We start from the raw sequence: 17,929 nt of genomic DNA, 5'->3' as shown, positions 1-17,929 counted from the left end.
TAAATTTTTCTATTTGTTGCTCCACATCTATAAATTCTTCTACTTTAACATCTTCATCATCATTACGCTTTTTACTGCTACTTCCTTTTACTAACTGTTTAAACATTTTTTATTTTCTATAAGCTCTACAAGCAGTTTTCTTTGATAATTTAAGCTTTTCAAAATATTTAGCTATATCTTTTTCGTTTATTTGAGATTGGGCTTTACTTGCTTGTCTTTCTATTTCTTTTCCTTTTTAAAGTACTAATCTTTCCAACGAAGCTAAACTATTTTCTAAACTGTGTAGTTGTTCTGATAATTCTTCAAATTTTTCACACAATCGGATAAGAAATAAAATTTCTATATTATTTTGTCTCACTGATATTTTATCTGACTAATTTATTCCGTGATATCTACTAATTCCCTCTGGGTTATTATGAAAGTCTTCTGCTTGTTTTAAAATAATCTGGTAGTCACTATTAGCTTTTTCATCGCTACTCATAAATTAAGATCTTATTAGTTGTTCTAAAATTTCTAATTTCTGTTTTCAGTTATCTTGAACTTGGTTGATTTGTTCTATTTGTCTAGCTATTTGATTTATCTGATAATGAATTTTTTCAATTAGTTGCTTAAATTCTAACTCTATTTGTTTTGAGCCACTGATATTTATGGCTGAAATTAGAGTTTCTATTTCTAACTTGGTGGAGAATTTTTCTAAATTCAAATCTATTCGCTTTTAAAGGATTGAATTACACTGATTTTGGATATAATCTAATTTTTTTATCTTGATTTTTAATTAAACTGCGAGTATTACGAAGATGGTCTATAGATGAAAGTAAAAAGATTACTGATTTTATTTACGTCCTTTTTAATATTTTCTGCAAAGTTAATATGATGATCTATAATATTATTTAGCTGAGAATTATGTTTGCTATGGAGCTGATGTGTAAAAATACCTTCAAAATTACGACAAAATTTATTCTTATCAATATTAAGACAATGGTTATGATTGCTGAGTTCTAAATCTAAATATTCTACTATTTTCATACACAAAATTAAATCCTACTTTAAAATTATTAAAAACTACTATAATATGAAATTTATAACTAAATTTTTCAAAAATAAAAACTACTCTATTTCCGTAAGCAAAATGCATAAACTAACTTAAACTGTCCTAAAGCCGAACACGGCTCTGATACCATTTTTTTGGGGTGAGTTAGTGGTTTACCACTATTTTGAAGTTGGGCTGAAAATTATCTAATTAATTCTACAGTTATGTTAATAAATCTTCAAGCTGTTGTATGGCTAGCTGTAAGGTTTTTTGTTTTATAGTTATCGGTCTATTTATTTGTGTAATTTTCAAACTATAATGTACTAGAGATCTACCAGAAGCTAATGATAACATAAATTGTATCTTAGTTTTTGATCTTCTAATTCTTGTATGAGCTCAATACCGGATCAGATTTTCATTCTAAGTTTTTCTTCTAAAAGTATAAAATTTTGATTTTAAAATTCTTATATGAAAAATATTTCCTTGATATTTCTACCCAAGTTGCTCTTCTTATATTCTAAATTCTTTTTCTTATTTGGTAAAACTATTTTTAAGCAATGTTTGCTTTCATTACATGTACTCTCACCTTGTAGCTAAGTTTCGTTTAATATAGTATATTTTTATTTTCTACTCCTTATCTTTCTGCCTACAATTTACCCTCAATGCCAAACCATGGTTCATACAGGTTCTTCAGCTAAGGTCACTCAGTAATGAAATAGAAAACAATAGATACTATGAAGGTTCAAAGCATGTAATATTAATGAGCAAGCAAGCATTCCATAAACCTAGTTTTTCTAAAAAGAAAATAAATTTTAGAATAGAAGAGTTACCCTTTTGAAATATCTAAGGAAAAAGAGAGACTACTCACACTTCATATTAATATGTAATATACTTACAAAGATTATGTTACAGACTTTGAGATTCTAAATGACTTGAACACTTAGAATTTTTTGAGAGTCTGAGAAGAGTGGAGGGAAATTTTTTTTTCATTGCTCTATCTGTTGGCATGAATGCCAATTTATACACTACATTTGATAGATACAAACAAAAACCAAAGACTTATCCTTACGTCTAATTTTTGAACAAAAAGTCCAAAAGCCTAGTCAAGCCTAGTTATAGGCTTTACAAAATTTCTACACAATAAATACATGGACTTTGACACCTTTTATGACCAAATTCATATTATTCTAGATATGAACATGTGGGAGCCAGAAAAAAAAATATATCAACTTATTGGGCTAATCCAAATAGGGCCTGCTAAGGGGCCAACTATTGAGCTTATTCGGCCTACCCCCGTCTATAAAAGGAAGGGACCTCATAACATATAGGCATGATCTCTCTCTGCTCCACACAGAACATCAAACACTCTTTACAATTATTGATTCTTCATTCATGGATTCTAACTTCATTATCGGAGTGTCCCCGGCCAGTAACCCCGGTTGGGTGGCATCAACCATATTTATGTCTTGTAGGTTCATGGAGCTGTCTTCGTTGAATCTCACCAAGAATCCATGTGAAAGGATATTTCATGGTCTCACAATTGGCGTCGTCTGTGGGAAACGTCTGCGAGAATTCAACGAAGGAGATGACAAACACCACACTTAAGATGCTCAGATCATCATTACGCATTACTAGAAACAAGACCCACGGTTGATCCTATCCTTTTCCTTGTTGTTTTAATTTATTTTTCAATCTTGCTGTCTATACGCAAATACATACACACACACACACACACACACATATATATATATACACGATTATGCTCATAGATTTGGTCCAAACATTTGTTTAATATCTATCTCGACATTCTCTCTCAAAGAGTAGTCGACACATATTCATTGCATTTACTTTTGCATTCTCTAAAAATGGGTTTCAACTCTTTTCGGCATTACTAATGGGGTTTCTCGGCCAAATTCATGCATGATCTATCCATTTAATTCTTAACATGTACGCACGTGTATATGCTAAAAAAAAGAAGTGGGTCTTCACTTTTTCTCTCTCTAAACAAAATTGACTTAAATAAGGCCATGAGTTATTATCACAAGTAATTTAGCATTTTTTACATCATAATTTGTGAGAGTATGAGGCAATCTATACTGTCTCTTTTCATAATTTTACTTCATAATTTTTTATTTTTTCCTGAGGCAATCTATATGGCTTATGTTGCCACTGCTGGAAAAATGACTTTTAGCGGCGTTTTAAAAACGCCGCTATATGTATGAAAAACGCCGCTAATTCCTTTAGTGACGCTTATCACCAAACGTCGAGGACGCGGCCGTCGCTATAAGTTTATGACGCTTTAAAAACGTCGTAAAATTAGTATAGGCGGCGTTTTTAAAAACGCCGCTAAATGCAATAAATAATGATAAAATGACGTCATCCAATATTTAGCGACGTTTTTAAAACGCCGTGATAGATTTTTTTATTTAAAAAAAATGTCCGTTGGCACTGTAGTGGCGTTTTGAAAAAACGCCGTTATAGCTCTTTTTTAAAAAAAAAAATTGTTCTGAATCTGTTATATTTAACTAAAAAACATACCTTTAATAAAGCTGAAAAATAACAATAATATGAATAAAATTTTACAGCTACTTCAATATATTGACTAAATAAACATTACATGATTGTGTCTGAACCAAAATCAAACAACAAACACAATCAAAAAAAAAAAAAAAAAAAATAGGTTAAGTCATTTGCTTGCACATGCAGATGCAATGGAATAGTCAAGCATATTACACATCATTGCACTGCAAAATAGGGATTCGTATTCAATTGAAATGCTAGCTAACAGTTTGCTAACCAGCACTAACATCTCACTAGATTTTTTCTATTACTGCTCAACTATCTACTAGAGTCAGATTTTGACATACTAGTGCATGCCAGTGCTCGATTTTACAAGCCATGTCATTAGTGATAATCTCCAATATTGGATGGGATAGATCCAGAAATATTGTTATTCCTCATAATTCTGCAAGACATGAAACCACATGGTTATATTAGTTTTGTACAAGAGCAATTAAGGAGCATGAAAATGAAAAATTAAAACAGAATAGACTTGCCAGCAATAACCATATCGCCTTACAAGAGATTCAAAGACTTCATATCCTTAAGAAACGCCAATGAAGAACTTCCATTAGATAAATCACTTATCCTTCTAGATGAGCATGGGTATGTTATAAAAGAGAAGACTAGCTTTATTGATATGCTAATATGAACAAAAGCTGACTATTTTGCCCCCAATTTACAAAAACAACAAAGCTGACTATTATTTTTTCAATGCACAAAGCTGACTTTTATGTAATGAGAGCTTTTAAATAATTTCATAGATTTAATCTCAACCAATTAAAGCAAAACAAACACGAGCATGTAACTATTTCCCATAGTAAACAAACAAATGCAATTAATCTCACATTTCCAACCTAATACCACCATATTAGTAATCCCATCACTCAATCCCACCGAATTCATAATCATAGTGAACCTAATCCAGATATCAAACACAACCAAAACATTATCGATCAATGTATCAGAAATGTAGGACTGTGCCCCAGGAAAAGTGGGACGAAAGTTGAACTGCATTAAGGCATTGGATTCAAGGCAGATGACAACATTGGTTCACTTTTTATTTAAAATTTCAGGGGGGAAAAAAATTCCAAGAGTCAGAGCCATATGTAATTACATTAATTTCACCCTTCTGTCTTCTATATTTTAATATTTATTTTCACTTTTGAAGACCTAAGACTAAATGGTGACATCTAGTGAGAAAATAATACTGATGACAAAAGTTAACAACAAGAATTGACTTCAGAAAAAAGGAAGGAAAAAGAAAAAAATAATAATCAGTGATTGGGAAAATAAATACATTATTCTGGTTCCACTTACCCAATTGACACCAATTCATTCAATCTCTGAAGATCCACAGGTTCTTGAGGGGTGTCATTCCATAACGCTTTTGCTCCCTGCAATCTTTGACACATAAAAAAGCATACCAAAGAGGATAGAAGTTGATTCAATATTAGATTAGAATGAAACTCACATGATATCAACAAAATAGCAAATTGATAATCAAAACAAAATACGAAGAAGAAGCGATTGCCGATGAAAATTAACAATATAAATGGCTGCTTTTCATACTAGTTTTGTTCTATCTCTGGTTTTGATGCTTTCATTTTCAAGCATCCAGATGAGTTTGGCAGCTCGCAACCTACTGCAAACAATGCCTACAATTCCATCTCTTCATCTTTTCGACGAATTTTCCAACTAAGATAACAAATCAACCACTCTTCCAACTCTAACCCAGATCCGATACTCTTATCAGCAACCCAAATCACTGCAGAGATTAAAGTTCATGAGTTTGCATCATCAAGTCTAGTGTGTAAAATGATTAAACTTTGATCATAGTACAGAAACAACTAAAATGGGTATGAAATTAATAAACAGAGAACCGAAATGGGTACAGAAACAACTAAAATGAAAATGGGTACAGAAACAACTAAAATAACCATCAGTGCTGAACATCACCTGCAAATTAAATTATAGTGAAAATGAAAATTGGTATGAAATTAATAAACAGAGAACCGAAAAATTCGAGGACTGCAGTTTACTTCCACATTGCAGAGAACTGAAAAATTCTATAAATTCCTTACCATAACAGCCATGGATCCCACTGGTTTATATGGGCATGAAATAGGACTACTATAAATCATATACTCTTTGAAAATAAAATACTCCAAAAGAACCTGGATTTGCGGAAGAGGATTGTGAAACAAGGTTATTCATATTAAGGTTATTCATATTAGCTGCGGCAGAAGCATTTCGATGAAGCTTTGAAGGATTGGAAGAACATTCTGTTCCCCTGCAAATGAAAGCAGAAGACAAAATAGAAGGAATATTAAACAACCAAACAGGTAATGACCACATTTGCATCTTTTTCTACATGCACGCCATACCTTGATCCAACTTCTTCCCCACTGCTTTGCCTACGCAATGTGCCTGTAACTAAAGAAGAGCCCAAACATATTATCCAGAAACAGAGAAGCAAAACTGTACCATAATTTTGCAGATCTGGGGAAATGCAACAGAAGGATTAGTATCAAAACGATATATATATATATATATATTATTTTAGTCAGCAAGCATCCTCTCCTTTTATCATGTAAAACCAAAATTTAACAACTCTATGCATTATTCACAATACCATGATCACTAAGGATAATTCTTTGGATTATTTGAATCAATCTCCAATTTAGTTCAATTAATTCAAGATTCAAATCAAAAGCCTGTGTGTTTTAGTTTGTTTACTTCTTCACCAACTCAATTTTCTGCTTTCAATTTCTTTACTTAAATTAGCAAATATTTGTCTGCAGTTCAAAGCTCAAACCCTATTTCCCTTATCCAAATAGAAAACAATCACGGAATGTGTCAGGGATCGGTTAATTGATAAGCATGTCCAGAATCTGCGAGTGATCCTACATGGCAATTCGTCTACTAGAGAAAACACTGTACTAGACACGCATGAAGAGGAGGAAAATAATATGTAAGCCTACTAGTTGAAGAGGAAAAGTAATTACCCTCGAGGAGGTGCTGGAGTTGCCGTTAAGTGGCCTGCTAGGATTCCTTAAAAGAGCACCAGCAGGAGCTGCTGTTTCAAGATCTGGATAAGAAGTAGCAGAAAATCTCCAAAAAGGAGCTGTCTCACCCATCTTTTCCCGTTTCAAAGCAATCTATAAATTGCATAGAGTTACGTTGGTTCATACATCAAAAAAGAGGAATGCATATACTGATGGAAAAAACAAACACAGGTCATAATTTATCTATAACGCTATATCAAGAGGATCCCTTGTACGAATTGTCATCATCACCAACCAACATAACCATCTCCTAGATGTTTGAGCATTGATGGAAGTGTCTGAGGTTCTTTACAGACTGTCACTTCTTGCTTCTACTTGATTCTCTCTCTTAAAAATTCTACCTACTTAACCAACTCACTGACCCCCTCCAGACAATATAACAGAAAAAGATAAACTAATTCAAAGAATAATGTAACTTATTTCTCAGGTTCTTTTTTCCTTTGATATATAAATATTAGTAAAAGTGTAGTAAAGGAGAAGTGTAGTAAAGGACAAATGCCGATCATTTTTTGCTGAATGGCATAGAAAGAACATGAATACTGCATGCTCACATCCTTGTCATGTATAAAGTGGTCATTAGAATGTGGGACGCATGCTACAAAATGCTCATCATCACCAAAAATAAGGGCAAGTATTATTCTATTATACCTTTTTTTTCCCTCCTTTGGTTGAAGAATTTTGCCTACGTTTTCCATCTTCTTCAACCTAAAAACATTAGCACAACTGTTAAGCACTTGATTTTCTACCAATAAATTTAATAGCGAAACACACAATTCTACAAGGTAAGTCGAATTGAACTCACTGCTGGAAAAATGACTTTTAGCGGCGTTTTTAAAACGCCGCTATATGTATGAAAAACGCCGCTAATTCTTTAAAACGCCGCTAAATCTTGAATTGGTTTCATGGAAAGTTGTTTCAGAAATTACCAATGATAAGAAGGTTTCAAAGAAAATATTGAAGGAAGGAGAGGGATACGAGCGTCCAAATGATGGAGCAGTTGTTCAAGGTAACTAATTTATGTGGACAAAAAACATAGTAAAATAATTTATTATTTACTTCATGTTAGAGATTGGGCAGTCCTATAATTTTATATTCTACCTTTCTGTTGTGGGACAGTAAAATTGATTGGGAAGCTGCAAGACGGGACTGTCTTTCTGAAGAAGGGACATGATGAGGAGCCATTTGAATTCAAATAGATGAAGGTAATTAGCATAATCTTGGCTATATTAGCCTTTTTTTTGAAGATTTTTGAGTTTCTTGTTTTCTAAATCATTCTAAGCTTGACTTGGGATTGAATTTTGAACATAACAAGTTATTGATGGACTTGATAAACCTGTCAAAACAATGAAGAAGGGAGAGATTGCGCTTGTAACAATTCATCCAGATTATGCTTTTGGTTCATCCGCATCACACCATGAATTAGCTGTTATACCTGCCAATTCCACTGTGTATTACGTGATTGAGATGGTCTCCTTTGTGAAGGTTAGTGTGAAATTAAATACTTCCCGTATCTGATTTGTTTTTTATGTGGATTAAGTGGGACTAACACTAGTGCTTAAAAAACTTGCAACTATAGGAAAAAGAATCTTGGGAAATGAGTACACAGGAGAAGGTTGAAGCTGCTGGAAAGAAGAAAGAAGAAGGGAATGCGTTGTTCAAGGCTGGAAAATACGAGAGAGCCTCAAATAGATATGAAAAGCTGTTATTTTGTGGTTAATTAATTTTGGTTGCCTGTGATAAGTTTATTAGTTTTCTTGCGTCTGATCTTCCTGATAACCCTTTTTTTTTCCCTTCTGAGCCACAGGCTGTGAAATTCGTTGAATATGACTCCACATATAGTGATGAGGAGAAGCAACAGGCAAAGGTGCTCAAAGTTACTTGCAATTTGAACAATGCCGCTTGCAAGTTGAAACTAAAAGACTACAAGCAAGAGGAGAGAGCTCTGCACTAAGGTCTTGGAAATTGACGGTAGGAATGTGAAAGCACTTTACAGGAGGGCACAGGCATACATCCAACTTGTTGATTTGGATTTGGCAGAAATAGATATAAAGAAAGCACTTGAAATTGACCCTAATAACAGGTATGTTTTCCCTTACAAATGGCAAATCTAATCTTTTTCTCTGCTAGTCCAAAAATAGACGCATGAATTAAGTGGGAATTGTGCGGGGAAGTTGAGTTGGAACTGGAAGACCGCAATATGTTAATCAATGTACATTAACCCAGGTGGAATGGAAATAGAAATAACCAAACCCAGACCAAAATCTATGAAATTTGCCCACCTAGGAACTAAATCCAGATCAACTATCGGGTTTTTTTTGTTTATTTAAATATATATTTATGTTTTGGAGATGATATATTGGGGTATGTGTTGTAGGGATGTGAAACTTGAGTACAAGATTTTGAAGCAGAAAGTAAAGGAGTACAACAAGAAGGATGCCCAATTCTATGGCAACATGTTTGCAAAGATGAAGTAAATTAAAACAACTGTAAGTGGTTTTGTACCCTAGTGGCTTATCTTGTAGGATAGAGGTAAAGCATTGTGAGTTTAAAGAGCTTCTGTTCTTGCTCTTTTACTGATTCACATGTTTTAAAATGCAGAATGCAGCAGCAAAGCAGGAAGCAGTGCCCATGACCATAGATAGCAAGGCATAATAATCATGTAGCTGTTGTCTAGTTAAAGTGTCCCAAAATGGTTGCTCTCTCTCATATGTGGTGAAAATATAGAAGTGAAGTGTCTGTGTATAAAGTATAGAGTTGTCGCTTGATTTCTACTATGTAGAAGGATGGTTGTGTGTCAAATTTCTTTAGGATACTAATTGCTTTGAGCTAGTCAATTAACAACTTTGTAGGTAATTCATGACAATGGCCAAAAAATATACATGTTTCATATTTTGTAAAGGAACAAAAACGAATCTCTAATTTTGTATAGAAGTGTGCTTTTTCAAATTTTGAGAAGCCAAGAACAAAATCTCTAATTCTTCTATCAATAGATAATTTCAAAGATACAAATGTAGCGCACCATGGTAGTAAAATTAACAATAACAACAATAATAATAGTAATAAAAATAATGAGGATCAACAGAAAAAGATTTATTTAAATACTTGACACAGTTTAGCATAATGCTTTTATATATCTCACTGTTCTCATCTTGATGACCAAGCTACAAACCAACCAATCCATCGACAATGACATATGCATAAAAAAAACAAACTAAAGTGAACACGTGGTCTTCGCTATCCATCAAGAAAAATCATAACCTTCTATCCAATGCAAAGAGAAAAGCCTATTGAAGTGTTAATCTACAATTGAAGCCTAATAAACATATAAATTATAATGTTTGAGACTTACTGATCATTGGGAACTTTAATCAAACAGAAACAGATAAAACAAATATGACCAACACCATAAACCACATATCCATATGGAGAGTCAGATTCAGTGTGGAGAAACAAATCTACCTGTTCAAGATCAATCCTAGACTCAATCTCAGACATTTGCCTTGAGCCAACGCCTCTAATCCTCCCAAAGATCAGTCTGGAGCAGACAAACACAATGAAAGTGGCAATCATTCCAAACCCAATAATTGTAGTTATCAAGTTCATGCCTGGACTAGACATAAAAAATGAAGGAAAAAAAAAAACATATATAAATATGTATATATAGCATATATAAATATGTGATGTTCTTGTATTGCATTGTTATGCAGGGATCTATCAAACAACCGTCTCGCAGGAACAGTTCCAGATAATGGTTCCTTTTCACTATTTTCACCATGCACATAGATACAGAGGCACATATACAGCAGAACAGAGCAGCACACAGAAACAGAGGCATAAATTATAACTCTAAATTTTCCATCATGTTTATATTAGCTTCATGTAGATGATTTCTATGAAATCTTGAAAATGAAACTTTCTATTTATGTAGCTTCATGTAGAGAGAGAGAGAGTACCGATTTAAGCTTGAAATGCGAGTAATCGAGGGGTCAAAGTTCAGATCTGGAGCTTCGAAATCGGTTCGATCTGGAGCTTCGATGGAGCTTCGAATATCTGAATCTTCGATGGAAATCACTGAATCTTCGACGGAGCTTCGAAATCGGTTCGATCTGGAGCTTCGAAATTCTGAATCTTCGATGGAAATCACTGAATCTCTGAATCTTCGACGTAGCTTCGAAATCGGTTCGATCTGGAGCTTCGAAATTCTGAATCTTCGATGGAAATCACCGAATCTCTGAATCTTCGACGGAGCTTCGAGATCGAATTGCTTCGAATATCTGAATCGATGGAGCTTAGAGAGGGTTGAGAGAGAGAGAGAGAGAGAGAGAGAGGGCTCAGATTACTCGTATGGGTTGAGAGAGGGCCAGATACAAAATAAGGAAGGCGCGTGAGGTACACCACATTCGGAGGCGTTTTTCAACGCCTCCTATCATAAAACGGTGCCGTTTTGCTTAAAAGAATATGTGGCGTTTATAAAACGCCGCTAAATGCTAATAACAGTGACGTTTAAAAAAATGTCGTTAAAAAAACGCCACCGTAACCCTCTTTCCCTGTAGTGTGCCCAAATAATTTTTGGTGTTAAGGCAATCTATACGGCTCATGTTGCCCAAATAATTTTTGCAGTGTTAAGGCAATCTATATAGCGCCCAAATAATTTTTGGAGTGTTATATAAAAGAGGTTTGAAAACTCCATCATCAACCTCATAAACAGACAATTCGACACTTTATTCATAGAGACCAGCACCATAAAGCTCGGCACTGTGCCTTAGTACAACACCAGCACCTCGGCTTCATTGCTCAGCGGTTTAGTTCAACATCAAAATTAACCATCTTGGCCAAGCCAAGCTACTACTCGGCAAAATACCGCTGAAATCAACAATCCAACAAAGCTACTCGGTAGCTCTTCCACCATTCTCGGCATCATTATACTCACTCAAGCTGCCCATTACGCTCACCCAAAAGATTTTTAACCGGCAAACATTATTCCGCATTACTCAGCCACAAGACTTCTCGGCAGCCCATACACCACAGCATTGGACATTCTCGGCAGCCAACTACACAATATTGCCCAACTCTACAATTCGGCAACGTCATTGTTCATTATTCTACGAACATCATTACTCGGAAAAATAATTTGGCAGTGTCGCAGTAATGTCGAGTCACTACCACCTTGAATCTCATGATTTAATTCTCGAAAATATCACACCATTGCTCGACACTAATATCTCGGCATAATACTAGCATCTCGGCTTGCCGAAATCTACATCTGAAAATACTAACGGATTCGTGTCAATTCAAGGAGTTCAAACCCACTAATCCGAAGGAGCCAAGAACTAATCAAAGGTCTCCGATAGTTACGAAACAGACCAAATTTTCAGAAAACAAAAATTTTGAACATTGTTGAAATCAAGTTTTAACTATACTAGCATGAAGTCCTCATCACGATGAGTCCAACGCCACAAACCGCGCCAAAATCGGAGCTAAAACGAAGCCATACGAGCCGATCAAAGTTTGCGTATAAAGTAAACTGGTTCACTGGAGAAGACGACCAGCCACCCAATAGAGGAATTATCCTATGCTTCGCGGTTGAATTACACCCTGCTGATCTGAGCTCTCAGTTTTATTTTGGCTACAATTATGCCATAAGAAGGTTGATTACAGCGATCCAATAGTCCTTTCTAGCTATTTGACGCATTCCGAGTCCATCCGTATAGTCAGAATTTGCAAATTCAACTCACAAAAAAAAAAAAAAAATTACAGATTTTATTCAAAAAATTGAGCACTATGGCTCACTTCCCATATCACCAAGCACCCTACTTTGTCTCGGCTTCATCCCGATATCTCCACGGCACTAAACAAAGGCACGACATCTGTTTTAAATTTTTATCGGCTTACTCGACAATTTTGGCCCACGTCAATTTTATTCCTTCTGAATAACAAACCCTATTCGAAAGCAATGGGGCAGGTATATGTCGGACAAAAAACTCAAGTTCAATAAATCGGCAACCATTGCCATCCAAGTTTAGCAAATCCAACTCCAAAGGGACGCTAACACACCACGAAGCTAAGAAAAATCGCTGACCTAATGATTGGCACGATCACCAACCCAATTGTTGTTGACCAACTTCTCAGCAAAATCACATTATATATGAAACGAACACTGATGTTTTGACACTAGTTACTCAGCAGTGCATCAACTGTACTTAGCAAGATTATTTGGAACCATTATTAATTCAACATTATGCATGATCATTATTCGGCCGGGCATCAACTTTATTCGGCTAAACAACATTATTTGTCAACTTTATGCAGCAACATTGGCCACAAGTATTCAGCAACTTTATTCGCCTAACAACATTATTCGGCAAAATAATTAACCGCAACATTGCTCGACTATACAATAAGGCTTTTCATTTCACATATTATTAACTCGGATTCGGCGATATTATTCGGTTTCGACAACTTTATTTGACAGTCCAGTATATACGATCTTGCTTGACACTAATATCTTGGCGTAATACTAGCATCCCGGCTTGCCGAAATCTACATCTGAAAATACTAGCGGACTCGTGTCAATTCAAGGAGTCCAAACCCACTAATTCGAAGGAGCCAAGAACTAACCAAAGGTCATCGGTAGTTGCAAAACAGACCAAATTTTCAGAAAACAAAATTTTTGAACATTGTCAAAATCAAGTTTTGACCATACCAGCGTGAAGTCCTCAGCGCGACGAGTCTAACACCACAAACCGCGTCAAAATCGGAGCTAAAACGAAGCTATACGGGCCGATCACAGTTTGTGTATAAAGTAAATTGGTTCGCTGGAGAAGACGACCAGCCACCCAATAGAGGAATTATCCTATGCTTCGCGGTTGAATTACACCCTGTTGATCTATGCTCTTAGTTTTATTTTGGCTACACTTACGCCATCAGGAGTCCGATTATAGCGATCCCAAAGTCATTTCAAACTATTTGGACCCTTCTAAACACATCCGTACGGTCTAATTCTGCAAATTCTGAGTCGCATATTAAAATCAACGGTCACATCATGCCCTATGGGCATGCATTTTCAACGACAGGATCATTGGGCTATGAAATAATCATCTGTCTTTCCCGATCATTCATTTCGTTACCTTGGCCATTTATTGCCCACTGGGACATCTTAGTCAATTTTTCGCTTTCCAATTGGGGCACATCAGCCGATCATCATCTCGCCAACTCTGATATGCATGCATACTCGGGCAACGTGGTGCAAACATTACATCGACATTTACTTGAGTTACATACTCCCGCTCTTTTTCACACCGCTCCAAGCAAGCGTCAGTTTTGGGGAAATACATTACACACTTGGCAGTCAGCCGTTTGTGTATTTTTGTGCGCCGTCATTTTGCCAAAGCCGAATCTTCCATGCAACATAGGGCAATGGAGTAAGTCCAATCTGCATTCCTTCCGACTAACAGCTGTCATTTGAAAGCAATGGGGCAAGTCTACCTTGGACTAAATGCAAACCGAGCAACTCTACAATTAAATAGTTGGTCCAATATCTACTTGGCAATTCCCTACAAGCGGAGCAATATTATTGGTGATTAACACGTTCACCTTATTCGGTATAGGATGCATTATTCAAAGTCCTTGCCATATTGGCACTTGGTTGCCACTTAAAATCAACAAAAGTCTCTGAGTATAGCGTAATTTTCGCACTCGTCACAGAGTGCCATTAGCAAAGGCCTACACCTATGCTTGAGGGTTAGAATACCGCGGCCTACACCTACGCCCGGAGGTTAGAATACCGCGGCCTACACCCTCACCCAAGGGTTATAATACCGCCGGTCTACACCCATGCCCGGGGGTTAGAATACCGTGGCCTACACCCATGCCCGGGGGATAGAATACCGCGGCCTATACATACGCCCAAAGGATAGAGTGCTGCGGCCTACACCTACGCCAGGAGGTTAGTGTAACGCCCTAAAAATTGGGCAAAATATATCTATTTATGCAACAAAACCCACTTGATAGACAAACACATATATACAGCTAACTATTCCATACATCCATTCCCATTAAATCCCAAATGCCAAATACATGTTGTTCACATCTCAATGCCCCAGTTCCAATCCCAGGCATGCGTTTTACAACAAATATGAAATGGAAGCCAAACAGATAATAAGTGCCCTACAGGTTTACAAATTTATCCAAGAACATTCTTGGTTACACAAAATGGAGTTTCAACTCAACGCAAATACAGTCTTGGGCTTACATTCAACAAATAACAATAAAACCAAAAATGAAGCCTCAGCTTCGAGTCCTCCCAAGTCAATGCTTTGGCAGAGGCATAGCACCTGTACCTGAAATGGTTTCCCTTATAGGGTGAGCCACAGCCTAATAGAGATATACTACACAACATATGAACCATGACAAGACTAAAGAGGAGTATGCTCATGATAAAACAATTTATCTCTCTTTTTATAAAGCATGCAATGCTGAGATGCAACAACAGATATAAAGCCATTTCCATTTCAAACCATATCTATTACAAGAATACAGGCTTCGTGAATCTCTAGGTGAGTGTCTGCAAGTAGGCCCTAATGCACTACCACTGTCATTTTTACCAGTAAATTGGAAGGCACGACACCTAACCACGCGGTTCCACACTCTCTACCCTGATTCACCATGTATTCATCTTTTCACAAATAGATACATTTCCAAACATTTCTCAAAAACAGATACATTTCCAATGAAATGAATATAATGCAATGTCCAATGCAACAAATGAGGAATGTGGTTCAATTTACCTAAGTCTCATACATTTCTACAATAATCATGGCTATTCTCCACTGATAACCCAAAATAGATATTTCTAAACAGATATTTAAACAATTAAATTCCAAAAAATTTCGATAAATACAATCTATTCCACATCTCATCAAATATGAACAACTACACTAGTTTTCATATCACAATCACGTCCGGTAACCTCTCAAGGTCTATTTCTAACCATGTCGGTTTTATTACAACAGATACATTAAGCAAAATAATACCGTTAATGCCCAAGAAAACATCATTTTCTTTCCAAACTTGTTCTCCAAGCATTATTCAACTATGACATCCTATTTTGATCAAAAGTCCAAAAAATTAAATATAATTCCTTTGTTTTCTTTAAAAATGCTCTTGTGGTCGCAAACTGGTAAAAATTTCAAAACCGATCGAATCGAAGTCCGTTTTTGTTCAAATTTAAAACATAGCTCTTTCATAACCTTACAAACATATTCCAAGTTTACACTTTCACAATTTGGGCATCAACTCTTTATTTTTCTAAAAATTTCTCTTTTAAGCAAATAAATCACAAAATTTTCAAAAATTCTAATTAAATTATATACAACTCTAAACTCCATATAATCAAGTAAAAGTGCATAAAGAAGTGTAAGAAATATCCCTACCTCAGGCTAGAAGAGGAAATAAGCAAAAATCCAAATTTTCAATTTGTCGAATTTCGATCCCCACCGGTCAAAATGTTGCTCTCGCCAAGCTCTTCACTTTGGCCTCAAGAACTCATTGTCTGTTCCATGCCCAAGTTGACCATATTGTGGAAGACCAGCATAAGATTAAACCCACAATCAAATTCAGCAGGAATCAGGTTGCGAATCTGCTCCAGATCAGACATGTAGAAACAACTCCTTTTGGGTGTTATATATCTTCTGTTCAAGAATTCAGCCTCTACATCCTTACTTGCCTCATTAACAACTAAGTTAGTAAACATTTGGATCACTCTTTGTTCTATGAATTGAACTACTGATGAACCTCCATCTTGGGTAGGTTCACAAAATTGAGGAAAAATTCCGGGTTATCTTATACAAATGGGCTTGCCAAACACTTCTGAGCTCAATTAAAGACTGCTCAGCGCTCGGTGAGACCAAGTCTCCAAAATCGTTTGAAGAACATCTATCACTCCTCAAGTTTCGAACAATTGCTAGCAAATTAGTAGCTCCAAGTAAAGCTTCACCTGCCTTCAACAACAAAGGCCTCACCTCTTGATGGCGTTTATCGGCAATTTGTTTTCTATCGTTAAGAGCGAGAGGTCTTTTCTGTTTCTGATTTCGTTTTTATTTTCTCGAGTGTGAATAATCTGTGGGATCTTCTTTGGAGTACTTGGATTCGAAGAATCGAGAGTAGTACGCAGAAGATGAAACCCTAAATTGATTGTAAGAACGATTGAGGACTCGAACTGGATTGATGAATGCTATATTGGAGCTCTCGAAATGGTAAATGTCGGATTTCAAGAACATGGAAACCTCATCGCTCATTTGTAGTTCCGCCATGTTCACAGCTCAATTTTAGATATCCTTGAGGTGGATATGCTCCATAAGATGGAGGGTATTGTCCAACAGCATAGCCAGCAAGACGAGATAAAAGTCCTCTGTCACTAGATCCATCATCATTGAAATTTCCACCTCCCATTTTTTTCACTCCTAAAATTTATGTACAAATTGAATTGGGGATTCAAACCCTAATGAGCTGGTTTGGGTTGGAGTTGAATTGGGGTCTCTCTTTGATAAGTGCTTCAACAAGGATATCTGTTTCACAACAAATTGTGATAAAAAGTGAATGTGTGATTCGTCTTTCATTTCATCTCCTAATTGCACCTCTACTGACATAACGAATAATAATAATAAAACCACAACAATATTTCATGGTTACTAACGGGTCACAGTTCAATCAATTGAGTCCAAAATGAATGGAGTTTAATAATTTAATATAAATCCCCAACTGAGATTAAACTATAAATTCAATTTAATTCAACTCGTTACAACCTTCCCCCCTTAAGGAATTTCGTACCCGAAATTGAAACTACATAACCTTGTTGAATCAAAATCAATTACAACTGTAGAAACGCAATCATGGCATGATAACACAACCTCCCAATTAAACATAAGAAATTTTCCCTATCCTATAACATATACAATGTATATCCTACTATCAAAATAACAGTTCTATCACAACTCTCAAACATCGATAAAAAGGTCCGGATACTTCTTAAGGACTTCAGCCTCACGTTCCCAAGTCGCCTCCTCAACCCCGTGGAGTCTCCACAACATTTTCACCAAGGGAAAAATATGAACAAAAGATACACAGACACATACGGACAAATACGGAGAAAATACATAGTTACGTACATATACACAGACACATTTGGGGAATATACCGTTACTGACAAGGAATATTCTGTTTATGGACGTCAGCGAGCATATGCCGTTACTACGACAGAATATTCCGTTAGCTA

General features: G+C 35.8%; 2 protein-coding genes and 1 pseudogene across 3 annotated transcripts; 2 read left to right on the top strand and 1 right to left on the bottom strand.

The window, feature by feature from the left end:
* Window positions 1-3,769: 3,769 nt before the first annotated feature.
* LOC114264673 (uncharacterized) lies at window positions 3,770-7,839 on the bottom strand. The gene is made up of 7 exons (XM_082917960.1): window positions 7,756-7,839; window positions 7,306-7,362; window positions 6,598-6,750; window positions 5,977-6,025; window positions 5,162-5,882; window positions 4,910-4,986; window positions 3,770-3,995 (listed from the first exon to the last, which is right to left on the bottom strand). Exons 1-5 carry the CDS (start codon window positions 7,837-7,839, stop codon window positions 5,818-5,820), a joined length of 408 nt encoding a protein of 135 aa, XP_082774086.1. The 3' UTR covers window positions 3,770-3,995; window positions 4,910-4,986; window positions 5,162-5,817.
* On the top strand, window positions 7,343-8,401 carry LOC145822478 (peptidyl-prolyl cis-trans isomerase FKBP65-like). Its single transcript, XM_082919544.1, has 4 exons — window positions 7,343-7,663; window positions 7,774-7,859; window positions 8,008-8,139; window positions 8,234-8,401. The coding sequence occupies exons 2-4, from the start codon at window positions 7,854-7,856 to the stop codon at window positions 8,372-8,374; spliced, it is 279 nt and encodes a 92-aa protein (XP_082775670.1). The 5' UTR covers window positions 7,343-7,663; window positions 7,774-7,853; the 3' UTR covers window positions 8,375-8,401.
* LOC145788857 (70 kDa peptidyl-prolyl isomerase-like) lies at window positions 8,381-10,050 on the top strand (annotated as a pseudogene). Its single transcript, XR_014363341.1, has 3 exons — window positions 8,381-8,737; window positions 9,032-9,143; window positions 9,256-10,050. The product of XR_014363341.1 is annotated as a 70 kDa peptidyl-prolyl isomerase-like (transcript).
* Window positions 10,051-17,929: the final 7,879 nt, after the last annotated feature.

The sequence above is a fragment of the Camellia sinensis genome, chromosome 3 (assembly GCF_055761805.1).
Source record: "Camellia sinensis isolate YWXY chromosome 3, ASM5576180v1, whole genome shotgun sequence".
Taxonomy (NCBI): Eukaryota; Viridiplantae; Streptophyta; class Magnoliopsida; order Ericales; family Theaceae; genus Camellia; species Camellia sinensis.
The sequence above is the reverse complement of the archived record's forward strand: the minus strand, read 5'-3'. Positions and strand labels throughout refer to the sequence as shown.